This window comes from Perca fluviatilis, chromosome 10, assembly GCF_010015445.1.
Source record: "Perca fluviatilis chromosome 10, GENO_Pfluv_1.0, whole genome shotgun sequence".
Lineage (NCBI taxonomy): Eukaryota > Metazoa > Chordata > Actinopteri > Perciformes > Percidae > Perca > Perca fluviatilis.
The window spans coordinates 39,052,920-39,079,792 of record NC_053121.1 but is presented as its reverse complement, the minus strand read 5'-3'; the positions used below and the strand labels follow the sequence as shown (position 1 = coordinate 39,079,792).

General features: G+C 40.6%; 1 protein-coding gene across 1 annotated transcript in view; it reads right to left on the bottom strand.

Annotated features, from left to right (window-relative positions):
- Window positions 1-26,873, bottom strand: part of LOC120566584 (zinc finger protein 107-like) — a 61,816-nt gene that overhangs the window by 22,236 nt on the left and 12,707 nt on the right. The window contains exons 2-3 of the mRNA XM_039813099.1: window positions 22,568-23,572; window positions 2,064-3,092 (exon numbers count right to left, since the gene is read on the bottom strand). Coding sequence (XP_039669033.1) covers window positions 2,064-3,092; window positions 22,568-23,572 — 2,034 coding nt within the window. The remainder of the gene's footprint in view (window positions 1-2,063; window positions 3,093-22,567; window positions 23,573-26,873) is intronic.

The following is a 26,873-nucleotide window of genomic DNA, read 5'->3' as shown; positions in this document are numbered from 1 at the left end:
ATCTGGAAAGCGTTATTAATGGGGCCCCTAGAAATAGGGATGTCCTTGTTGGCTTGGTTCCAAAAGGATGATAGCCATTGGTCAATTATTACTTCCAACCCCACCTTATGTTACACAAAGTTTATGACATATATACCATGTGTTAACAGCAGAACCTCAGAGTGACCATTTTTGAGAATCTGGGTGAGGTCCTCTCCGGGCTCTTCAGAGCTTGTAAATTGATGCTGAATTCTTTGATGTAAATAAACTGTTATAATCAAGGACAGTGTCAGCGGATTCCTCTCCACACAGCATTACACCATCGATACTACATACACCACAAAACTCATAGTATAGTATGTTGAAAATAGTAATAAAAAGTAATAATATAGTATTTTGAAAACAAATCAAAAGTCATAGTATAATATGTCAAAAAAAGTCATTAAGTCATATAGGATGTCAAAAAAGTGATTAAAAAAATCATAGTATAGTATTTCAAAAGGTTATACAAAGTCATAGTATAGTAGCCTGACAAGCCAGACCCACATCCAGATGTTGGGTCTGGGAACTCACCATTGACGGAGCTCAATCCGAGGGGCGGGATAAACGGTTGTCTTGCAAATTCCCTCTGCACCAATAGGATAGCGCTCCAACCAGGCAGAGCAACGAAGAAGGTAGCAAAGCTAGACTGATTAAACTTTTGCCGTATCCGGTTGGCAAAACTCCGAACACATCTTCCTTTTTATGAATGATTTCTGTACCGTTTTTTATTCTTTCCTCAAAGAAAAGCTGAACTCCAAGAGTTCCAGAAAAGCACCGCTGTTCCCAGCAGCAGCCATAAGCCCCGCCCACTGACTCTACACATGATGTGATTGGCCCGACCAAAATTAGTTTTTTCCAGCTCGCAAGTCAACGGAGAGTGCCTAGACCTCCATGCATAAAGTCATGCTTTTTTCAAATTCGAAATCTAAATCAAATCTGCCTTCTATCCTCACTTCCCAGGGTACTAAGATTGAATGTGTTTCTAAGTACAGATATACTGGTATTTTAATTGATGAATTACTTTCTTTTACCCTTCATATTCAGCAGCTAGCAAAAAGATTAAAACTTAAACTACAGTTTTATTTCAGAATCAAATCCTGCCTTTCGTTCAAATCTAGAAAGAGGCTGGTTGCTGCCACTTTTATGTCTGTACTTGACTTTGGTGATGTTTTATACATGCATGCTTTGTCTCAAAGTGTACATGCACTGGACACTGTTTACCATGGATCTCTGAGGTTCATCACTGGTTTTTAAAGCCCTCACTCACCATTGTGAAATGTATGAACGTGTTGGATGGCCTTCTTTATCAACACGGAGACTTCAACACTGGCATATATTCATACACAAGGCTATTTTAGGTCTCCTTACAATCTTTGTTCCCAGGATCTTTTCCTTCTGGTTCTACATGGAACAAGTTACAGAAATCCATGAAACTTACTGAGCTGGTCTCATTGGTCACTTTTAAGAGGAATTGACCTGATGAAGGTCTGAGACCGAAACGTTGTATTTTTCTTCTAAATAAATTATTGCTTGCGTAATGGTCAGTGTGCGGGATTTTGTCAAACATTTTTGATCTGCTACTTTTGATCATATCCTACGCACCTGCCTGACAAAAGAGGTGTGCAAAAAAGCTTTCCTCCCGAAAAGGATGTTGATTGACTTGGAGGCAGCCACATCTGGCTGCAGATGTTTTCCCTGAGGTGTTTAGGATTCTGGTTGACTCTGAGGGATTAGCTGTTTCAGTTGTTTCATGTTTCTAGTGTGAAACTTGCTCTTGAGGGAATAACTCTTGTTATGATTTGATACTATAAATAAAATTGAATTAGTGTTTTTATGTATTTTGTGTTTGTATGTATGTGTGGTTGTACTGCTGCCTGTCTTGGCCAGGACACTCTTGAAAAAGAGATTTTTTATCTCAATGAGTCTCTTCCTGGTTAAATAAAGGTAACAACAAAACCACAAACAGCTTCTTGACTCACGCTATTTGTTCCCTCTCTCCACTCTATCAACAGCTTGGCTTTAGAAAAGGTTCAAGAGGAGGCAGTGTGAATGCGTTGGTGGGCTTTAAGGTAACTAGACACAGAAAAGGCTTTCCCACATTGCTCACACCGGAACGGCTTCTCTCCAGTGTGACTGAGTTGATGGACTTTAAGGTGAGAACTCTGAGAAAAAGTTTTCCCACATTGTTCACACCAGAACGGCTTCTCTCCAGTGTGAATGCGTCGGTGGGAGTTTAAGCTAGATAACCGTGTGAAAGCTGCTGTGCATAGGTCACAGCTGTACGGTTTATCTCCAGTGTGAATGCGTTGGTGGACTTTAAGGCTATCACTCTGGGAAAACATTTTCCCACATTGTTCACACCAGAACGGCTTCTCACCAGTGTGAACATGTTGGTGGGTCTTTAGGTGAGATGACCGTGAGAAAGCTGCCCCGCATTGTTCACAGCTGTACGGTTTATCTCCAGTGTGAACGCGTTGGTGGACTTTAAGGTGACTACTCATAGAAAATGTTTTCCCACATTGTTCACACCCGAATGGCTTCTCTCCAGTGTGAACGTGTTGGTGAGACTTTAGGGAACTTTGACTGGTGAAAGCTGCCCCGCATTGTTCACAGCTGTACGGTTTATCTCCAGTGTGAATGCGTTGGTGGTCTTTAAGGGTATCACCACGAGAAAAGGTTTTCCCACATAGTTCACACCGGAACGGCTTCCTTCCAGTGTGAATGAGTTGATGACGTTTGAGCGCACCTAACTGTGTGAATGCTGCCTCGCATTGTTCACAGCTGTGGGGTTTATCTCCAGTGTGGATGAGTTGATGAGTTTTGAGCTTACTTAACCATGTGAATGCCGCCCCGCATTGTTCACAGCTGTACGGTTTATCTCCAGTGTGACTGAGTTGGTGGGCTTTAAGGGTATCACGCTGAGAAAAACCTTTCCCACATTGTTCACACCGGAACGGCTTCTCTCCAGTGTGACTGAGTTGATGACGTTTGAGCGCACCTAACTGTTTGAAAGCTGCCCCACATTGTTCACAGCTGTATGGTCTCTCTCCAGTGTGAATTCTCTGATGATTCTTTAAATTTCCAGATGTTGTGAAGGACTTTCCACAGTGCTGACAGCTGTGATGTCCGAGTCCCCCTCTTCCTCTCCGTTTCTATAGAAACAGACAGAGAGTTAGATGCAATGGTGGAGCGATACACAAGCAAACATACTTACATATGCCAAGATGTTTACATATGCTAACATTCCAATCCATGCTAACACGTGCTTATATATGCTAACATGTTAAAATATGTAAGCATATGCACCTTTACAACAACTTGTTCATATTCCAAAAAAAAAATCAAATTTAAAAATTCATCAATTATATTTTGTCAATGTATTATTTGACAACAAACATCTAAAAAGTGTTTTTGAGGAAATCTACCCTTCAAAGCTGCCTGGTCAGTTTGTGTTGGAATGTAAAGGGTTAAATGAATTGTCCACCTTTTGCTGCCTCTGCTGTTGCTAGGAAGAATATGTTATGCTTTCAGCTCTGTGATTGGTGGTCCAGCTATACATCTACAGAGGAAGAGATATTTCATATGACAGTCAAATTGACCAATCAAATCTTCACTCTAAATGGGAGGGGTTTGGTATAGCTAGCTTTATGATGAAGTTCCGCCCGATGTGGGCACAAGCTAGCACCGCCGTTAAACTCATTGGCATACACTACTGGTTAAAAGTGTTAGAACACCCCAATTTTTCCATTTTTAATTTTTATTCATGCAGTTCAATGTCTTATTGTACTCTGAAATGAAAGAATAGAATAAATGAACAATTTAAGTTAAAAAAGAAATGGAATGGTCCTACTTGTTTAAAGTTTTAGAGGTATACAATTTTCCATTAAATTTTATGAATATGATTAGAACCCTGTATAAGTCTCCTAAAGCATATGTATATACAAACGGAATTCTATCAAAACCTTTCTTATTAACTAGAGGAACTGCCCAAGGATGCCTTCTCTCACCATCATTGTTTGCATTAGCAATTGAACCTCAAAAAATCAAAAAATTAGAGAGACAAAAGAGATAGGAGGTATTGAGATTGGAAAAAAACAGTTTAAATTGAGCCTATTCGCAGATGATCAATTACTTTACTTAAGTAATGCGGTCACCTCATTTCCACATGTTATGGAAATTATTACAACCTTTTCAAGGATCTCAGGTTACAAAATGAAAATTGCAAAAACGGAGCTGTTGGCAATAGACTCTTGCAAAAAGGACTTGGAGAATCTCACACAATTTCGAATACAGAAAAAAAATATAAAATACCTTGGAACTTATATTAGCCATGATAAGACCCAGTTCTATAAGGATAGCTTTCTTCCACTTGTGAAAGACTTTAAGAAGGATGTTAGGCAGTGGCAAGACTTGAAGATTAATTTAATAGGAAGAGTAAACCTCTTTAAGATGATGTGGCTACCGAAATTCTTACCGAAGTATTCCTATAACGCCTCCTAAAACCTTTTTAAGGAGGTAACCTCAATAATTTCTTCATTCATTTGGTCAAATAAAGCATGTAGATTGAAAAGGAAACTTTTGTATCACTCAAAGGCAGAAGGGGGTTTAAATCTCCCTAACTTAGAGTTGTATCACGTAGCAGCTCAGTCATTTTATATTGATCGCATAATAAATAAAACAAACGAAGATCCATGGATAGATAGAGAAAACAATCAATTACAGTGCAACAGTTTACGGTTGGCGCTTTTTTCTAAGGGCAACATCAAATCAACAAATTTTGTTATTAATAGTACATTAAAGGCCTGGAATAAAATAAAAAAAATTCTTCATCAAGAAATAGGGCTTCCCAGACTATACCTATTTGGAGCAATCCCTCAATAAATATATGGAGTACGAAACTTTACTGGCAAACATGGATAAAAGGTGGAATAAAGCAGTTGTCAGATGTCATAAACCATGACATTGTTGCACCTTTCGGTGAATTAAAAAGCAAATATAATCTAAAAGATACAGAATTATTTAGGTATATACAACTGAAAAACTGGATTATCTGTAATTTTGACTTGGAAAAGAATATCAGCCCTGAAACAAAAAAAGGAGGCTGATCGGCTCTATGTACAATTTACTGATAAGCATGGAAAATAGTGATACATTATTACAAAGTATATATAATAAATGGACAGAAGACCTAGGGGTTGACGTTAAAGGAAAATGGAAAGAAAGTTTGTCACTAACGTACAAATTAACTACTAACGAAAATCTGCGTCTAATACAGTTTAAGATAATGACAAGAATAGATTACACTAGAGATAAAATAAACAAGTTTGATAATAGGCTACATCATCAGATATATGTCTAAAATGTAATTCATATGGTGACTCCCTTATGGATGCCTTTTGGTACTGCAAAGGTATAAAGAAGACTTGGGAGGGTATAGAGATTTGGTTATCTAAGTATACTAATAGAGAAATGATATTCTCACCAAAAATATGTATTTTTCAGGATATAGAGGGAATAAGATATCCAACTAGTTGGCAAATACTTTTTTCCTCTCTTATCTTTAAAAAATTGATCTTGCAAAACTGGAAAAATAAGGAAGCACCTTCAATAGAGAATTGGAAGGCCCTAATGAAGTATTATCTGAGTATTGAAAGATCAATGTCAGAGGACAAAAATAAAAAGAAACAATTTGATAGCCAATGGAGACAAATTTATGATGCCCTCTAGAACCTGTCTTTAGAACCCTGTTAATTGATTTTACGTGTGTTTGTGTGTGTGTGTGTGTGTGTGTGTGTGTGTGTGTGTGTGTGTGTGTGTATATATATATATATATGTGTGTGTGTGTGTGTGTGTGATCCGGGTGGGTGTGATCTGGGTCGGGGTGGGTCGATAAAATCAATAAGAATTGAGGGAAGTATACTATATAAAAAATAGAGATGAAATTTTGACGAAACTGTTTTTGATGACATTTTGAAATCTGTCTTTATTGATTTATTTATTTATTTTTTTATTTGTTGTTTTGCCTTGTTTGATGTATTTCCCGGAACCGGATTATGGTGACCCACAGAAATTAACAAAAATAAATAAAAAAAAAAAAAGATATAACAGCTGAACACACTCGTGGCATTCTTTCTACAATGGAAATCAAATATTGTTCAGAAAGTTCTTCCCAACTCTGTTGCAGATGTTCCCATAAATGTGTGGCACTTGTAGGTTGCTTTGCTTTGAGTTTTCTGTCCAGTTCATCCCAAACCAGCTCAATGGGGTTTAAGTCGAGACACGGCAGGCAAAAACATCACTGGTCAATTTTGAGATTTTGGGCTATTTGTTTTTAATAACATGTCTTCTTTCAGAATTGTGGTGAAAAAAAGTCAAAAATACACATTTAGGTCTTTATTTTACTACACTTTGTTTGCGTCGGTAGATTTCTCCTAAATTCAACAAAGGTTGGCGTTCTAAATCATCGCGCTGCTCCGCGATCGCTGTCTGCACCCTGTCATCACATATACCGTTGGAAAGCTCTCTCTCTCCTGTACAATGCTGTTGGATCCAAATATGGTCTTTTCCTTTTCATCAGCAACCAATTGTGAAAGTAAAAGGGGGGATTTAACTCTAAATGCGCAATCTCATTGGCTGATGCCAATTTCTGACAACGTGATTCGCTTAGAATCATTACGTGATACGCTCTGACATTTCCGCGGTAGTTCAGAATGTCGAAAGAAATGCGTCGAAAACGGTCGAAAATCACCTCAGAGAAGACGAAAACAGTTGTTATCAGCAAGAAGACCCAGCAGGGGATTACACACTAAGACAGCAGAGGATGAAATGCCTTCACGTAGTACGTCGATGTTTAAACTGTCATTCAGAAAACAGGAGTTTTCAGACAGCGGAGGTAATCAGTCGTTCTCTCTTTCTCTCAGCAGTTTACATAAATTCATAGCCTACATGTCATATATTAAATATGTATGTGTCACATATATACTATTCTATTATAATTACTATAAAATACTAAACAAATCTGTAATTTTGGGATCCTAAAGTGGTTGTGAGTCCCTCAGGTTGTGGCAGGCAGATCCATATTTAGCTGTCAGTGGAGCTGCTGTCCCCTCTCCTAGGAGAACTACCAGCTTCTTTTCTGGTGGTAACTTTGGGCTATTTTTCCAAGGTGTAAATCTCTTATTGAAGATAGTTTTTCACAGTGGAGGAGGAAGTGCACCTCCGTCTGACCCAGTTGGTGGTCACTGAGCCTGAGTTTAGTCAGGATCCGTCTCTTCTTCGTATCTCTGACAGTATGAAGATAATCTGTCAAATAACAATTTTGTCTACTTTGATTGCTTTCTCCAATGTTCTAAATATCGGTATTTTGAATGATTCATAAGAAGCTCATCCCTGTGTATCACCGGATGGCCAGTGACAGTGCAGCATGGAGGCACTCAGAATGCCAACGCATGCCCCAACTTGGTCATATGGGCCCAGTGTCCAAAAACAGTCTTTGTGGGGAAAAGCAGAGTTGAGGCTGTAGCCTGTATTGCTATTTCTACATTCAATGAGAGTGCCTCTGCCATGCTGGCTGTGATGGAGAAATTGTGGCTTCAGAGCACAGACTATCAATGCAATGAATGATGACAACATGGTTAGGATCTCAAAAGCCAATAGTGTCCATTCCACCAGTGCAAAGTTCAATTCAATTCAAATTTATTTATAGTATCAAATCATAACACAGGTTATCTCGAGACACTTTACAGATAGAGTAGGTCTAGACCACACTCTATAATTTACAATCCCCAACAATTACAATAAGTCCCTCAAGAGTGGAGCCTTAAAAGTGTAAGCACAGCCAAAAAAGTGAAAAGACACCAGCAGAGATGGAGGAGGGCCCTACATATGGTACTGGCATGGATATGGAGACTGTAAACTAACTTGGGTGAACTAGGCTGTGTAATGGTTGTGTTGTGCCAGTTTGAAGTTTGTGATGTAATGGTCTTCAGTTGAAGGCCACGTTGATATGTTATGATCAGTGATGGATGAAGCAATAATGAGTTTTGGATGTTAAACAGTGTGATACATGGATTTTACTTGGACCTAAAGTATATGTTGTCTGTAATTCATGGCTTTCAATAGAAATTAGTGGAATTTCGGCATAAAAATCTTTAAAGGCCGTTTTCTCAAAATGAGTTTTTTCTCACACTCGGCGTGACGTTTTTTCACTTCTGTAGCACCTACAGTGCCTTGCGAAAGTATTCGGCCCCCTTGAACTTTTCGACCTTTTGCCACATTTCAGGCCTCAAACATAAAGATATAAAACTGTAATTTTTTGTGAAGAATCAACAACAAGTGGGTCCCAATTATGAAGTGGAACGAAATTCATTGGTTATTTCAAACTTTTTTAACAAATAAAAAGCTGGAAAAAGTGGTGGGTAAAATTATTCACGCCCCTTTACTTTCAGTGCAGCAAACTCTCTCCAGAAGTTCAGTGAGGATCTCTGAATGATCCAATGTTGACCTAAATGACTAATGATGATAAATAGAATCCAGCTGTGTGTAATCAAGTCTCCGTATAAATGCACCTGCTCTGTGATAGTCTCAGAGGTCCGTGTAAAGGCAGAGCGCATCATGAAGAACAAGGAACCACGCGCCGCAGGTCCGAGATACTGTTTGTGGAGAAGTTTAAAGCTGGATTTGGATACAAAAAGATTTCCCAAGCTTTAAACATCCCAAGGAGCACTGTGCAAGTGATAATATTGAAATGGAAGGAGTATCAGACCACTACAAATCTACGAACCCGGCCGTCCCTCTAAACTTTCAGCTCATACAATGAGAAGACTGATCAGAGATGCAGCCAAGAGGCCCATGATCACTCTGGATGAACTGCAGAGATCTACAGCTGAGCTGGGAGACTCTGTCCATAGGACAACAATCAGTCGTATACTGCACAAATCTGGCCTTTATGGAAGAGTGGCGAGAAGAAAGCCATTTCTTAAAGATATCCATAAAAAGTGTCGTTTAAAGTTTGGCCAAAAGCCACCTGGGAGACACACCAAACATGTGGAAGAAGGTGCTGTGGTCAGATGAAACCAAAATCGAACGTTTGGCCAACAATGCAAAACGTTATGTTTGGCGTAAAAGCAACATTACATCATCACCCTGAACACACCATCCCCACGTCAAACATGGTGGTGGCAGCATCATGGTTTGGGCCTGCTTTTCTTCAGCAGGGACAGGGAAGATGGTTAAAATTGATGGGAAGATGGATGGAGCCAAATACAGGACCATTTTGGAAGAAAACCTGATGGAGTCTGCAAAAGACCTGAGACTCGGACGGAGATTTGTCTTCCAACAAGACAATGATCCAAAACATAAAGCAAAATCTACAATGGAATGGTTCACAAATAAACATATCCAGGTGTTAGAATGGCCAAGTCAAAGTCCAGACCTGAATCCACTATGACGGAAAGAACTGAAAACTGCTGTTCACAAACGCTCTCCATCCAACCTCACTGAGCTCGAGCTGTTTTGCAAGGAGGAATGGGCAAAAATGTCAGTCTCTCGATGTGCAAAACTGATAGAGACATACCCCAAGCGACTTACAGCTGTAATCGCAGCAAAAGGTGGCGCTACAAAGTATTAACTTAAGGGGGCTGAATAATTTTGCACGCCCACTTTTTCAGTTTTTTATTTGTTAAAAAAGTTTGAAATAGCCAATGAATTTCGTTCCACTTCATGATTGTGTCCCACTTGTTGTTGATTCTTCACAAAAAATTACAGTTTTATATCTTTATGTTTGAGGCCTGAAATGTGGCAAAAGGTCGAAAAGTTCAAGGGGGCCGAATACTTTCGCAAGGCACTGTATATACACCAAACTTTACAGTCGTATTCCTAACTATATTGTGAAGGTTTGTCCAGAGGGATTTGTTGATATGTAATTCTTGGCCTGATTTATGTGACATTTTATGCCTAAAATAGGGCGGAAATAATTTTTTTAAGGCTATTGGCAGTATTTTCTGATTTACTGGGTAACAAAAGGAGATATGCATAATCCCCTTTGGTTAAGTCTTTTCATTGAGTATATCAACAAAATGCAAAAATAATTTTGAACCTAGTTTTTTTTCAATGGTCAGATTCGTCACGTATATGCAAATTAGCGCATATTTAATTACATATAATTACAAATTACAGAAAACTTGCAATACATATTTTTCTCCTATTCATGTGATTAATCAACTGGTAAAGTTTCATGGTGATATCTGTTAGTTAAAAACAGAGTGTCTCGCCTTAAGTCTGGTGACAGTGCTGGCCACTCCATGTTTTTAAGCTTACCATCTTGTTCTTTTTTCCTAAGGTACAGTACAGGCCAAAAGTTTGGACACACCTTCTCATTCAATGCGTTTCCTTATTTACATTGTAGATTCTCACTGAAGGCATCAAAACTATGAATGAACATATATGGAATTATGTACTTAACAAAAAAGTGTGAAATAACTGAAAACATGTCTTATAGTTTAGATTCCTCAAAGTAGCCACCCTTTGCTTTTTGATAGGGCTGCAAACACTTGGTGTTCTCTCAATGAGCTTCATGAGGTAGTCACCTGAAATGGTTTTCACTTCACAGGTGTGCATTGTCAGGGTTAATAAGTGGAATTTTTTCCCTTATTAATGGGGCTGGGACCATCAGTTGTGTTGTGCAGAAGTCAGGTTGATACACAGCCGACAGCCCTATTGGACAACTGTTAGAATTCATATTATGGCAAGAACCAATCAGCTAAGTAAAGAGAAACGAGTGGCCATCATTATGTTAACAAATGAAGGTCAGTCAGTCCGGAAAATTGCGAAAACTTTGAATGTGTCCCCAAGTGCAGTCGCAAAAACCATCAAGCGCTACAAAGAAACTGGCTCACATGAGGACCGCACCAGGAATGGTATACCAAAGAGTCACCTCTGCTGCTGAGGATAAGTTCATCCGAGTCACCAGCCTCAGAAATCGCAAGTTAACAGCAGCTCAGATTAGAGACCAGATGAATGCCATACAGAGTTCTAGCAGCAGACACATCTCTAGAACAACTGTTAAGAGGAGACTGCGCGAATCAGGCCTTCATGGTCAAGTAGCTGCTAGGAAACCACTGCTAAGGAGAGGCAACATGCAGAAGAGATTTGTTCGGTCCAAGAAACACAAGGAATGGACATTAGACCAGTGGAAATCTGTGCTTTGGTCTAATGAGTCCAAATTTGAGATCTTTGGTTCCAACTGCCGTGTCTTTGTGCGACGCAGAAAAGGTAAACTGATGGATTCTACATGCCTGGTTCCCACCGTGAAGCATGGAGGAGGAGGTGTGATGGTGTGGGGGGGCTTTCATGCCTGGTTCCCCCCGTGAAGCATGGAGGAGGAGGTGTGATGGTGTGGGGGTGCTTTGCTGGTGACACTGTTGGGGATTTATTCAAAATTTAAAGCATACTGAACCAGCATGGCTACCACAGCATCCTGCAGTGACATGCCATCCCATCCGGTTTGCGTTTAGTTGGACCATCATTTATTTTTCAACAGGACAATGATCCCAAACACACCTCCAGGCTGTGTAAGGGCTATTTGACCAAGAAGGAGAGTGATGGAGTGCTGCGCCAGATGACCTGGCCTCCACAGTCACCGGACCTAAACCCAATCAAGATGGTTTGGGGTGAGCTGGACCGCAGAGTGAAGGCAAAAGGGCCAACAAGTGCTAAGCATCTCTGGGAACTCCTTCCTAGACTGTTGGAAAAGCATTTCAGGTGACTACCTCTTGAAGCTCATCAAGAGAATGCCAAGAGTGTGCAAAGCAGTAATCAGAGCAAAGGTTTAAGGAATCTAAAATATAAGACATGTTTTCAGTTATTTCACACTTTTTTGTACATAATTCCATATGTGTTCATTCATAGTTTTGATGCCTTCAGTGAGAATCTACAATGTAAATAGTCTTGAAAATAAAAAGGAAACGCATTGAATGAGAAGGTGTGTCCAAACTTTTGGCCTGTACTATAGTAGGCATAGCTTGGACTTATGTTTTGGGTCATTATCTTGTAGGATGTAGCGTAGCTAGGATGGAGCTGTAGGATGAACCCCTGACCAACTAGGCGCATACCAGAGGGTACTGCATGGCGCTGCAAAATGCTGTGATAGCCGTTTTGGTTCAGGGTGCCTTTCACTCTGTACAAATCACCGACCGTCGATCCAGCAAAACAGCCCCAGACCATCACAATTCCTCCATGTTTGACAGTTGATGTCACACACTGAGGAACCATCCTTTCGCCTACTCGACGGCATACAAAAGTCCTGTGTGATTAACCGAAGATTTCAAATTTTGATTCATCTGTCCAAAACACCTTCTTCCAGTCTTCAGTAGTCCATTGGCAGTGTTTCTACGTCTTAGCAATGGCTTTCTTGCTGCAATTCGACCTATCAAACCTGCAGCTCCAAGTCTTCTCTTTACACAGCAGCCGGCGGGAAACAGGGAGCCTGCCTTCACTCTCCTACCCATCGGCTCTATAGCCTAGTTTCACTGTCTTACATGAATATTTTTGAACGTAAAATAAATAAAAATAAATCGATATTGCCTTTTTGAAAATTGATACAGTATTGAAAAAATAATGGGTTTTACTGCTTCGTTATCTGTGGAAACGTTAACTACATTTATTCATATTTCAATAAGTGTTCTGCTACGATGTGGATACACTTAGCCTGTGTTACAGTATGCATATAGAGAGAAAGAGATCTTATTGCCTTCATAATATTGCTTTTGCTGTGTTTCTTATTGTATATAGCTGATAGATGTGCAGATTGTTTAATATTACTTGTGCAGCCACGTGTTGATATTCAGGTTGTTTTAGGGTAGTTTGCTAGTAACGTGCAATCACCAGTAAACAGAGTGCTGTGGAGCCACCTGCTCAGCTATTAAAGGTGTATTACACTATTTGCTCTGTTATGGATATGTGTGCTGTAATAGTAGTAAATGGAGCTTACCGTAATTCCTCAAATAAAAACTGGTAGTCAATTAAAAGCTGGGTCTCTGAGAGTGGCAGGGGGCGTGGTCAACACGGACAAATAAAGGGAAAATTAGTGTGGATAATCTCCTAAGTGCCTTTCATATAGTAAGTAAAATTCAGATTCAACAATATATTCATGCTTTTTCCACACTGTTTTTCTGGATCACGGTATGGTACTCATGTAAAGTATTATTGTCCTACCGGTCAATGCGGCTGTATGTGTTACCAGAGCCAGGTGTAGTTTGTAGTAACGTACAGGTGCCAGTAGATGGCAGTAGCTACATTGAATGTAACACGGGGCTCGTTTAGTGCTAGCAGAGAATGACGGGCTCTGGTGCTATACTCTCTGGATGGGGGCTAGTGACGGACTTTTCAACAACAACCGAAGGATGAGCTGACAAGATCAGCCAATGAGAGCAGAGCACGGCTAGCTAGCTGGAGGTGGGAGGAAACAGGTTAGCCTGGAGCTAGAAAAGAACAGCTAGTGTCTGTAATCAGATACTGGTGTAACTACTGTATGCTCTTATTGTAATCTACCAGCAATACTGTAGTACCTGTATTTGAAATAAATACTCGGTACATTTACAGGGTTCAAACTGACAACGGTGGGGTCTGGTTCATTCTGACCCAAATTGCTTTGTCGCCCTTCTGGCTGTTATTATATATGGTGGTATTTTTGCAAATGTTTCTTAAAAAATGAATGATCTCTGTCCACTGGAACACTATGGCTTTTCATTTAAAACTGTTTATTTAAAAAAAATTATACTTATAAAAGAGATGGAATTAGAAATAAAGGCCTGCCTCTAATAAAAGCCTGGTACCTTCTGCTCTTTAGGTAAATAAAGGCCATGGCTTTTATTTGAGGAAATACAGTATTCTCAGTTTGTGTTACTAAGCAATATTGTTACATTTATGTTAATTATTACAGAGAAAGTAATGTAATTCTTAGTATTGTTTCTTGTTATATGCTGGTGGCTATAACATTTAGTTTTGGTAAATAATATAGTAAGTCAAATCTTATTAATGTGCATTATTATTTGCTTATATTTCAGAACCACATCCAACATCACATGTAACGTCAAATATAACTTCATAGTTAACTTGTGGTGAGTAAAAACTAGAGATGTTCCGATACCGATACCAGTATCGGTATCGGCTCCGATACTGCCTAAAACGCTGGTATCGGTATCGGGAAGTACTGGAGTTTATGCACCGATCCGATACCACGTAATGAAGCCCTAAAGAAAATCTACGTTAAAGTAGTTTATTTATGTTCTTTTCATTAAAACTATAAAAGAAAGTTCTGGGGCATTCCTTGTTTGCGTTTGTTCATGTTTCACAAAGAGTTTAACCTGAGCCAGACCGACAACAAAGAAAGAAATCATATCACATCCATACAGAGATAGTAGTATACAGATGTTAAAACATAATGAAATATATGACACGCTGGTATCGGATCGGTACTCGGTATCGGCCGATACGCAAGTTCAGGTATCGGAATCGGTATCGGGAAGCAAAAAAGTGGTATCGGACCATCTCTAGTAAAAACATGATATATTTTACATTTTGATCATATAGGTGAGGATGGAATTCATTTATTTCAAAACCATGCAGTAAAAACTCTAAAATTTTAACATGGAGATTGTCGTGATCATTCTGAACAAGAATTAACTGGACATATCAGCAAACCTATGAAGGACAGATTTTATAAGTGTATTAATTAAGTATTGGGTTACACCATTACCATATGAGGGATTTTGGAATTAATTTCTTTAGAAACTGTAGAGTAAAAACTCATGATATTTAGCATGGGGATAATAAAGTAGTAATACAGTAACATTTTTACATTTTGGCTGGCTTCAGCCCCCGTAGAGCCCGTACTGTAAGTACACTACTATACGCGCATGAAAATCCATTCAGCGGCTGGCGGGACCTCAGTCTGTAAAGGTCATCTGGCTGCTTTCTCACCAAAACCAGCCGACACAAAGACAGCTTCTTTCCCCAAGCAGTCCCTCTGTTCAACACTCAGAAACAGCCCCCCCCCCCCCTTACAATGAACAAAGTCAATCAACACTGTTCTGCTCATCTACCTCATGTATATTTATATCTTACAATTACAATATTGTTATTAATATATCATCATTGCACTGAACTGCCTTGCACTATATTTATATTTAAATCTTAAATCTCAGACTATACTGATATTGCACTATTCCTTCCCTCCCGTCAATTGTTATTGTGTATTTCTTGTAAATTTGTGAATTATATTGTATTGTTATCCTGTATATTTAACAGTATGTTCTTTTATATTTATTACTATCCTTTCTGTTTTTATTCTTTATATTTTCAGTGAGTACTTTGAGAGTTAAATTCCTTGTTTGTTTAAAAAAACCTGACCAATAAAGCTGATTGTAATTCTGAGATAGTGTTAACTGTTGTCTACTGTGGTATTTATAAGTCAAAAGTTAAAGTCATCTTCATAGCGCTGTATTCACAAAAAAGTAAAAGCCCCTGGTTACTTTGTTAGCTACATGCTTTTATTTTGAAGAGGAAACCTGGAGGAAATGTAGCTCTTCATCAGCAGTAACTTAACAAGAGTCCACTAAACGGAGCCCAAATGTAAACCAAAGCAGATATCAACTAGAAACTAAACTAAGCCCAGAGATTCAGTTAGAAGCTCCAAACGGACTGAGAGCTGAACACAGCGAGACTTTTAAAAACCTCTTTGGACGCCTCTGGCCCCTTTTCACCCAGAGAGAAGCATGTGTGCTAATGGCCACAGAGCCCCCCCATGTTGTTTCCATGAGAGTCGGCCATCTTGTGTCTTTAGTGTGCTTGTTGTGTCCTAACACTGACCTGAACACCGCTGCTATCAGAGGCCGAGCCTGCTGCTGCTCTTCTGGGGACCTTGTTGCTCCGCTGCTCCGGCTTCTGCTGCTCCTCCTCCATTCCGCTCTGGTTCTGGTCCTGGTCTCGGAAATCCAACAGCTCTCCACTGGGTCTCCCTCCCTCTCTCTCTCTCTCTCTCTCTCTCTCTCTCTCTCTCTCTCTCTCTCTAACTTGCCCTTTCAGAATAAGAGCTCTAGTTCCTGTCTGGTTTTAGAGAGACCTCTGCTGGACTCAGTAAGGTATTACCAGGTAAACATCTCTTACTGCTGATGGTGCACAAAACATATCAAACATATTAAAACAATCTCTCTCTCTCTCTCTCTCCCTCTCTCTAGTAGTAGCAGGACAAAAATGTGTCGGAAGATGGAGAATAAGAAATAAGTATGGTGGATAATAGTCATTCTGAATAAACGTGAGTTTGGTATATTTTGTATTTTGTTTAAAACATAAACAAATTATTTGTTAATCATAAAAATAATATGAAATAAACAAACAATAAATACAGACACATACAACACATGAAGTTATTTCCCCTGTTCAATATCTCTGTTGATTAATGCTGATATATAAACACGGTAACCATAGCAACACACTGCCCAACTTTTAGAGATGATCACACCGTTCAAAAACAGAGACACAAGAACGACGTTAAAGAAGCAACAGAAACGTTGAGGCCAAAACACAAATGATAATTGATGATGATAATGATAGTGAGAGAATGTTATTTTTATTTTTATTATTAATAAAAGCATCTTCATATTCTTCTTACTTAGAGTATTTGAACTTGAACATATCAAAACATGTTTAAAAGAACTACAACTGCCAGCAGGTATGACGGGGTCCAAGCCTCCCCTGGTCCGAGTCCCTCCTGAAGAGTCTGTGAAACCAGAACCCAAAGCGCAACAGTGGCAAGGCAAACACCAGGAAATATTACAAAGTGTGCGCCTCAAGGTCTGTAGTGAATCAAAAATCCAAGCTTTGACAGCATGTACTTTGGACAAGACGTGCAAAAGTTGTGTTTTGGTCGCTAGCTAAAAAAATAAGTTTGTTCGTAATTTTAATAATTTTTCTTATTTTTGTTAAAGGCTGAAGATGTTTCAGGCGGATTGGGCTAAAAAACCCAGGAGGAGTTTGAAAAAGTAGGTCTTGAACTACAGTAAGTAATTCAGCTTCATTTAAAGAACGCTTGGATGTTGCTCACTTAAAAGTAGTTTGGACCAAGGTGGCCCGGATGTTTGAACTGGATCAATATCTAAATGCCTCATCAAGTATCTGGTGGAATCCACAGTTATGTATTGGTAGATCTCCCCCTTCTGGAGGGACTGGCTGGAAAAGGGAACAGTTACACTGGGGGATCTGGATCCCAGCGACATATTGAAATCCTTAGAGGATGTGGTAAAGCAGTTTGGAACCCCCAGGTCTAAACTTTTCAGCTATTAACAACTTTGCCATCTGTTACTGGGGATTGTTGTGTGTGTGGACGGCCCTTTACAGTAGGGTTCCAAACACCGCTGGTACTGAGAGCCATGTAAAATGAAAATAGTACCAGTGGATAAGGAATGATTAAAACAGTGAATGAGTAGAAACAGACTGCCTGGTTGATCCAGCTGGAGGGGCAGGAGGAGGAGGAGGAGGAGGAGGAAGCTCTGGTCTGGAAAATGTTCAAGAAGATACAGTGTCAATACGTTGGAGGACTTTAAGGTTACTACTGTGAGATAAACATTAACAAGGTTTCATATTATAGTATGTCAAAAAAGTCATAACAAGCATAGTATAGTATGTCTAAAAAGTCATAGTTGATATCTGGAAATGGATTGAGGAGACTTCACAGATGAAAGATTCAGATGTCTTCAGATTAGATGCAGCTTTATTCAGATATATAAACATACACACTCATAGATCAGCTTCTCACTGAACACTACGTGAACACAGTCCTTTATACAGTTTAGGCCTCACATCTGGAGAACCAGCTGTCAATCACATCACCATAACAACTTAGGATCCCCCAATTAGGTGGTCTCTGCTGTCGGGTAGGCCCCCTCCAAATGTCACAGGTGAAGATTACATAAATTAATAGTATAGAATGTTGAAAAAAGTAATACAAATAATATAGTATGTTGAAAACAAATCAAAAGTCATAGTATGTCAAAGAAAGTCATTGGGCCCTATTTTAACGATCTGAAACGCAAGTATGAAACGCAAAACACAAGTAGCTTTGTGGGCGGATCTCGGCCGCTGTTGCTATGATACCGGCGGGATAAATGACTCTTGCGCCCGACGCAAATCTAAGATGGGTTGGTCTGAAGTAGCTAGGTGTGGTTTGGGCGTAATGTGCAATAAACCAATCAGAGCATCATCTCACATTCCCTTTAAGAGCAGGCGTATTGTTCCATGGCGGATTGCTATTATGACAGCGGATTTGCCTGGCGCACGCCAGCGGGAGCTGTCCGGGATGTGGCAAAGTAATAAATGCCCGTCTTGACCGGGTGGCGATGTTGCTGCGGCCTCTCGGGCGCATCTCCTCAAGTCTGGAGAGGATTGCTGCATCCATGGAGCGTGGGCCTCCAAACGCACCACCTGCTCCTGTTGTGCCCCTTCCTCCTCCCCCCACTCCATCTCCGTCCACCCAATCCACCAGGACCACATCGCGCATTACTCCCGGACCAGATTCCGCCGGACTGTCGAATCCTGCCGTAGTTCAACATCACGTCTCCTTAAGTCCTCTAATATTTCCTCATTTATGTCATCAACACATCCATGATTCATGGAAATGTGTAAATCACAACAAGCCACAAAGAATGCTGGGACTTTTTGAGGACTGTACTGTAAAGTGCCTCCTCATCTATCCAAACACCTGAAGCGCATTTTCAGTAATATTTTTCCTTGTAATTATGTATGGTTTGCAAAAATGGGAACTGCTGCATCCATTTAGATGAGAGAAGTGTATGCGCGTTGTGCACACGCTACATTATGGCCAAGCATGCGCCCCTAAAATAGCATCTGAATAACGCGCCACTGACATTAGACTAGCACCACTGACTATAGACTAGCACCAGGACCACTGACTTTAGACTAGCACCACTGACTTTAGACTAGCGCCACTGACTTTAGACTAGCGCCACTGACTTTAGACTAGCACCGCTGACTTTAGACTAGCACCACTGACTTTAGACTAGCGCCACTGACTTTAGACTAGCACCGCTGACTTTAGACTAGCACCACTGACTTTAGACCTAGCGCCACTGACTTTAGACTAGCGCCACTGACTTTAGACCAGGTTTTTCCTGGTCTGTGGCGGAATTGTTTTCTGAAACTGCAAAATAGCACAAAGTAACGTTTGCACCTGAACACGCCTCCTCTTTTTGCTGAACCGCCCCGGGAGCGCAAATTCATTCCCTAATTTACCGACGTGCGTCTGTGGAGGGAAAAGTCCGCTGTGCGTCGGGTGCAAAATAGGAATGATACATGCGTCGGTGTACAAAGGCAATTGCGCTGGGTGCAAGATAGGGCCCATTAAGTCATATAGGATGTCAAAAAAAAGTCATAGTATAGTATTTCAAAAAGTTATAAAGTCAGTATAGTATGTCGAAAAGTTATAGTATAGTATGTCGAAAAAAAAATCAGAAGTCACAGTATAGTATGTCAAAAAGTTATAAAAAATCAGTATAGTATGTCGAAAAGTTATAAAAAATCAGTATAGTATGTCGAAAAGTTATAAAAAATCAGTATAGTATGTCGAAAAGTTATAAAAAGATGTTATGTTGAGTATAAGAGGAACAAAATGAAAAAAATAACCCCAACTCACAATATTCTTCAACCAAACACATGAATACATGAAGTAATAAAGTAAAATATAAATAACAGTCATATATCCAAAACCAATTCCATCTCTTGACGTATATTGGTAATAACGTTCAGTTACACAACACAAGATAACATTTCTTTTAAAAATCAGGTAAAATATGGTCAACTTAATCAGTGACCAGAAAGAGGATATTAGGATAAAATGAGACTAAAACTGGTAAATCATTTTCTTCTACAAGCTTCAACCATGAATATCTCATCATCTGATTCCTTGGAAAACAACTGTTATGTTACACTCATCGTAGTTTTCACTGCACTGATTTTCACTTGTCATCTTTACATGCTCTTTTTACCCAATGTTATGTGCTCTGACAAATTCCACACTTTGTTCTTCTTCCATATTTATCAAGCAGGTTAGTGCCTGCAAGTGGTCCTGGACCTCGGCTACTTTGGGCTCGGGACTGCTCTCTTTTGTTATCTGGGTAGTAAACCCTGATTTATGCTGATGACAGTGTACAGGGCTCCAGACTAACTTTTTGCCTTGGTTGCACTGGTGTGCCTAACGTTATTATTTATGTACACCAGCACAAAATTTAGGTGCACCCAAATTTTTCCTCGCGTCGCCGTTAACGCTGAATATTAATACACGATATATACAGTGCCTTGCGAAAGTATTCGGCCCCCTTGAACTTTTCGACCTTTTGCCACATTTCAGGCCTCAAACATAAAGATATAAAACTGTAATTTTTTGTGAAGAATCAACAACAAGTGGGACACAATCATGAAGTGGAACGAAATTTATTGGATATTTCAAACCTTTTAAACAAATAAAAAACTGAAATATTGGCGTGCAAAATTATTCAGCCCCTTACGTTTAATACTTTGGTAGCGCCACCTTTTGCTGTACGATTACAGCTAAGTAAGCTTGGGGTGTATCTCTATCAGTTTTGCACATCGAGACTGACATTTTTGCCCATTTCCTTCCGCAAAACAGCTCGAGCTCAGTGAGGTTGGATGGAGAGCGTTTGTGAACAGCAGTTTTCAGTTCTTTCCACAGATTCTCGATTGGATTCAGGTCTGGACTTTGACTTGGCCTTCTAACACCTGGATATGTTTATTTGTGAACCATTCCATTGTAGATTTTGCTTTATGTTTTTGGATCATTGTCTTGTTGGAAGACAAATCTCCCGTCCCAGTCTCAGGTCTTTGCAGACTCCATCAGGTTTTCTTCCAGAATGGTCCTGTATTTGGCTCCATCCATCTTCCCATCAATTTTAACCATCTTCCCTGTCCGCTGCTGAAGAAAAAGCAGGCCCAAACCATGATGCTGCCACCACCATGTTTGACAGTGGGGATGGTGTGTTCAGGGTGATGAGCTGTGTTGCTTTTACGCCAAACATAACGTTGTTTGCATTGTTGCCAAAAAGTTCGATTGTGGTTTCATCTGACCACAGCACCTTCTTCCACATGTTTGGTGTGTCTCCCAGGTGGCTTTTTGGCAAACTTTAAACAACACTTTTATGGATATCTTTAAGAAATGGCTTTCTTCTTGCCACTCTTCCATAAAGGCCAGATTTGTGCATGCTCCGACTGATTGTTGTCCTATGGACAGAGTCTCCCACCCTCAGCTGTAGATCTCTGCAGTTCATCCAGAGTGATCATAGGCCTCTTGGCTGCATCTCTGATCAGTCTTCTCATTGTATGAGCTGAAAGTTTAGAGAGGAGCGCGCGTCTTCGTCGGATTTGTGGTGGTCTGATAACTCCTTCCATTTCAATATTTATGCGCTGCACAGTGCTCCTTGGGATGTTTAAAGCTTGGGAAATCTTTTTGTATCCAAATCCGGCTTTAAACTTCTCCACAACAGTATCTCGGACCTGCCTGGTGTGTTCCTTGTTCTTCATGATGCTCTCTGCGCTTTACACAGACCTCTGAGACTATCACAGAGCAGGTGCATTTATACGGAGACTTGATTACACACAGCTGGATTCTATTTATCATAATTAGTCATTTAGGTCAACATTGGATCATTCAGAGATCCTCACTGAACTTCTGGAGAGAGTTTGCTGCACTGAAAGTAAAGGGGCTGAATAATTTTGCACGCCCACTTTTTCAGTTTTTTATTTGTTAAAAAGGTTTGAAATAGCCAATGAATTTTGTTCCACTTCATGATTGTGTTCCACTTGTTGTTGATTCTTCACAAAAATTACAGTTTTATATCTTTATGTTTGAGGCCTGAAATGTGGGAAAAGGTCAAAAAGTTCAAGGGGGCCGAATACTTTCGCAAGGCACTGTAGCTCTGTATTTTTTTTACAAAGTGGGCTAAATGTTCAGTTTTAAGTCAAAGCCACTTTTCACAAGCTCTTTTATTAAAACAGATTGTGATTAAAATAAAATGTAAAGACATGGTTTCCTTTACCAGTTTGAAAATATACAGCTGCAACACATGGAAATGAAAGTTATCTGTCTATATGTCTCATTGGTGGCTTTTAAGAGGGTGTTGATTGACTTGGAGGCAGCCACATCTGGCTGCAGATGTTTTCCCTGATGTGTTTAGGATTCTGGTTGACTCTGAGGGATTAGCTTTCAGTAGTTTTATGTTTCTAGTGTTTTTATGTATTTTGTGTTTGTATGTACTATATGTGTGGTTGGACTGCTGCCTGTCTTGGCCAGGACACTCTTGAAAAAGAGATTTTTAATTTTCAATCTTCCTGGTTAAATAAAGGTAACAACAAAACCACAAACAGCTTCTTGACTCATGCTATTTGTTCCCTCTCTCTACTGTATCAACAGCTTGGCTTTAGAAAAGGTTCAAGAGGAGGCAGTGTGAATGCGTTGGTGGACTTTAAGGTTACCCAATGTTGTGAATGCTGCTCCACATTTGTCACAGCTGTACGGTTTATCTCCAGTGTGAATGCGTTGGTGGACTTTAAGGTTACTAGCCAGAGAAAAGGCTTTCCCACATTGCTCGCACCAGAACGGCTTCTCTCCAGTGTGACTGAGTTGATGGACTTTAAGGTGAGAACTCTGAGAAAAAGTTTTCCCACATTTCTCACACCAGAACGGCTTCTCTCCAGTGTGAACACGTCGGTGGGAGTTTAAGCTAGATAACTGTGTGAAAGCTGCTGTGCATTGGTCACAGCTGTACGGTTTATCTCCAGTGTGAATGCGTTGGTGTCTTTTAAGGCTATCACTCTGGGAAAACATTTTCCCACATTGTTCACACCAGAACGGCTTCTCACCAGTGTGAACATGTTGGTGGATCATTAGTTGAGATGACAGTGAGAAAGCTGCCCCGCATTGTTCACAGCTGTACGGTTTATCTCCAGTGTGAATGTGTTGGTGGACTTTAAGGTTACCACTCTTAGAAAATGTTTTCCCACATTGCTCACACCAGAACGGCTTCTCTCCAGTGTGAATGCGTTGGTGAGCTTTTAGGGAACTTTGAACGGTAAAAGCTGCTCCGCATTGTTCACAGCTGTACGGTTTATCTCCATTGTGAATGCGTTGGTGGGCTTTAAGGGTACCACGCTGAGAAAAACTTGTCCCACATAGTTCACACCGGAACGGCTTCTCTCCAGTGTGAATGAGTTGATGAATTTTGAGCGTACCTAACTGTGTGAATGCTGCCTCGCATTGTTCACAGCAGAACGGCTTCTCTCCAGTGTGAATGAGTTGATGACGTTTGACCGCACCTAACTGTGTGAATGCCGCCCCGCATTGTTCACAGCTGTATGGTTTCTCTCCAGTGTGAACTATCTGATGAGTCTTTAAATTTCCAGATGTTGTGAAGGACTTTCCACAGTGCTGACAGCTGTGATGTCCGAGTCCCCCTCTTCCTCTCCGTTTCTATAGAAACAGACAGAGAGTTAGATGTAATGGTGGAGCGATACACAAGCAAACATACTTACATATGATAAGATGTTTACATATGCTAACATGCCAATCCATGCTAACATATGTAAGCGTATGCACTTTTACAACAACTTGTTCATATTCTAAAAAAAAAAATCATATATAAAAAGTCATCAATTATATTTTGTCAATGTATTATTTGACAACCAACATCTAAAAGTGTTTTAGAGGAAATAAACCCTTCAAATCTGTCTGGTCAGTTTGTGTTGGAATGTAAAGGGTTAAATGAATTGTCCACCTTTTGCTGCCTCTGCTGTTGCTAGGAAGAAGATGTTATGCTTTCAGCTCTGTGATTGGTCGTCCAGCTATACATCTACAGAGGGAGAGTTATTTCAAATGACAGTCAAATTGACCAATCAAATCAAAATGGGCGGGGCTCGGTATTGCTAGCTTTATGATGAAGTTCCGCCCGCTGTGGGCACAAGCAAGCACCGCCGTTAAACTAGGCTAGCTAACGTTAGCCAGCCTGCTGGTTGATGATGGAAGTCTGGAGTAACGTTATCGCTGCTAGGGAGGACCAAAGCTATGAGGAGGAGGTTGCTTATTTATATTCCACGCAGTTTTAAGATGAACTTTTGATTAAAAAGTAGACAAAAGTTGTAGTTAGGGTTGGGTACCTTTCGCATCTCCAGGCACACAACGAAGGCTTGAGCATTCTCTCAAGTACAAACAACGTATCAGACGACCAGCAACATCTAGAGAAGCAAGTCAGCCAGGAAACAGGTCAGCGAGTTCGGGCCATTGAGGGAGAGGAAACAAGGAAAGAGATACTGTTAGCTAGAAGCAGCCAGGAAAGAGTCTTTTGACAGGGAAGTAGACCAAGTCATGGAGTCTGTCCTTGCTGGTGACATTGGCATTGTATACACTCTCCGGACGGCAGCTAGCAGCTAACGGCTAACAGCTATCTGGCTGTACACACTCACCGGAGGGCAGCTTGCAGCTAACAGCTACTAGGGGGGAATACACTTCAAGACGTGACATGACCTGTCCTCTGGAGGACATAGCCACACCACCACCGCTCTGTGGATTGTTATTGGGATGATTATCACAGAAGCCTGTCTGAATACACTCACCGGACGGCAGCTAGCAGCTAACGGCTATCAGCTAGCAGGGCAAGCTAGCTACCGGCAGGATCGAGACAGGGACCAGGGTAGGTGAATTTAAACAATGTCTGAGTTGAAACGCATCTTGTTGACACACGTTAGGGCCCTATTCATGTGGCACAGACATATTAATTGGTATTTTGTGTCTGTTAAGAGGCACAAAGGCACTCTAAAACTTGCCCCGAGCACTGCCGTTTTAGCTCAGGGGACGCTTGTAGTACGTAGCTGCAGCTTCTCCGTGTTAGCTGCACTGATTCGGGTCGGGGGTTTTCTATCGAAAGTACTCGCGTAGCTATAGCAATCAAGATTAACGTAAAAATTGGCCGGAATTCTCCTTTAAGACGAAGAACCTGCCCTTAAAGAGATGCGAGACAATGTGAGGGAGCGCATAAAGACCTTGCGCCGAGAGGAGTGCCAGCGAAGGGATAGAAAGAGGCGGGAAAAAGAGAGGGACAAGTTCACAAAAAAAACCTTCAAGTACCTGTCAGGGCTCCTTGGAGTTAAAAGATCAGGGGTACTTGGCTGGATGTTGTTGTGGCAAAATATGATAAATCTGTTTTTTAATTGAATTATGGGGACATATACAACGTGTATCAATGTGATATAGATAGGAGATGTCAATGTGTCTGCCTGCTGGGAGTCACAGACTTTCTCTCTCGTAGTGCTTCCCGTGGCTGCCTTCCTCACTGCTACATAGACTCTCCCCCCCATTGTGCAGTCCTCAGTTGCCACTATGCCGCCGCAACAGCCATGGATGGCCTGCCGCTGTATAGCTGCAAGAGCCACGGCAGGCACCAAGCCAAAGCCTTAAGCGTAGGCGTTCAAAATGCAAGATCAGCTAAATGACTTAATCTAGTGGAAAATCTTCTTCTTTAACTTCAATTGGCCTCAAAAGTAGCCAATTGAAGTTTTACACGCGTGATCTGAAGGTGATCATTGGAGCGCTCCTCAGGAGGAGGGTCACTCTTTTGGATGATATAAGGTGAAGCTAGACAAAGGAATCTTTAGCAAGCTTACCGGTACTTGCTCTGGGTTTTTCTGTGTTATCTTTCGTGCACATTAAAACTTATTTTTCACATCTGATTCTGACTGCGTGAATTTTCTGAGACCTCGTTCTGGGACTCTTTCATACTTTGAAGAGAATTTGAAGAGAAGTTGAATAGCCGATACAACCGTTCCTGTTTCGACACCCACCTACAGGAAGTTGGTTCTCTATAACTTGCGCATTATTTTAGCTATCAAAATTCTTTTGATAACTGTTTGTCACGAGGGTCCTCCGATTCTATATGCAAGTTTTCGTGCCAATCAGACTCACGCACCAGGAGTAGTTAGACAGAGTAGGTTTCCCATATGTCAACATTTTGCTGATTCATTTAAAAAAATTTAAACTGCGCCATCTAATGGCCGATTGCGAAGTTTGGCACAGGTGCTAAACCGGCCATGAGGAACAATGTTGTCAAGTTTCGGGGAAATCTGAATAATTGTTGCCAAGATAAAGCAACTTCCTGTTTAGACAGGAAGTTGCTATAACTTGCGCATTTTTTCAAATATCAAAATTCTTTGGATAACTTTTTGCCATGATGGTCAACAGATACTGCCTGCAAAGATTCAAGAAGATTGACATCACGGCCCAGGACGAGTTCGAAAGAATGTAAAACCCCTGAAAAATGCATAATTAAAAATGGCCGCCTTCTGGTTGGGCGGAGCTAATGAAGGTAAATGGGAAATATGTCCGCAATGATTAGAGCAATATGGGTATTAAATCTGGTGAAGATCGGAGCAACTATGTCCAAGTTAAGGCCTTCCACGCATTAGGGGGCGCTATGGAGCCCGATTACAGTTATGGGCCAAATCGCTGTAGAGTCTCGCAAAGCTCCCAGGTGTTTATGTGGGCGCCAATTTTTTTGAGTTTTCATATATACTCAGGCCGTCAAAAATGTTCCCAAGGGCTAAAACCAGTTAGGGGGCGCTATAGAGCAACTGTACCACTCCCAAGCCTAAATGTGTATTCACATGAAAGAGTTTAATATTCTGCACTTGGCTGCAAAAGTTTGAGAGTTTTTGTGCATCCTAAATTCCTCAAACAAGTGTTTGTATAATGAAGATTTTTGCACGAAAACCAAGATTTTGGA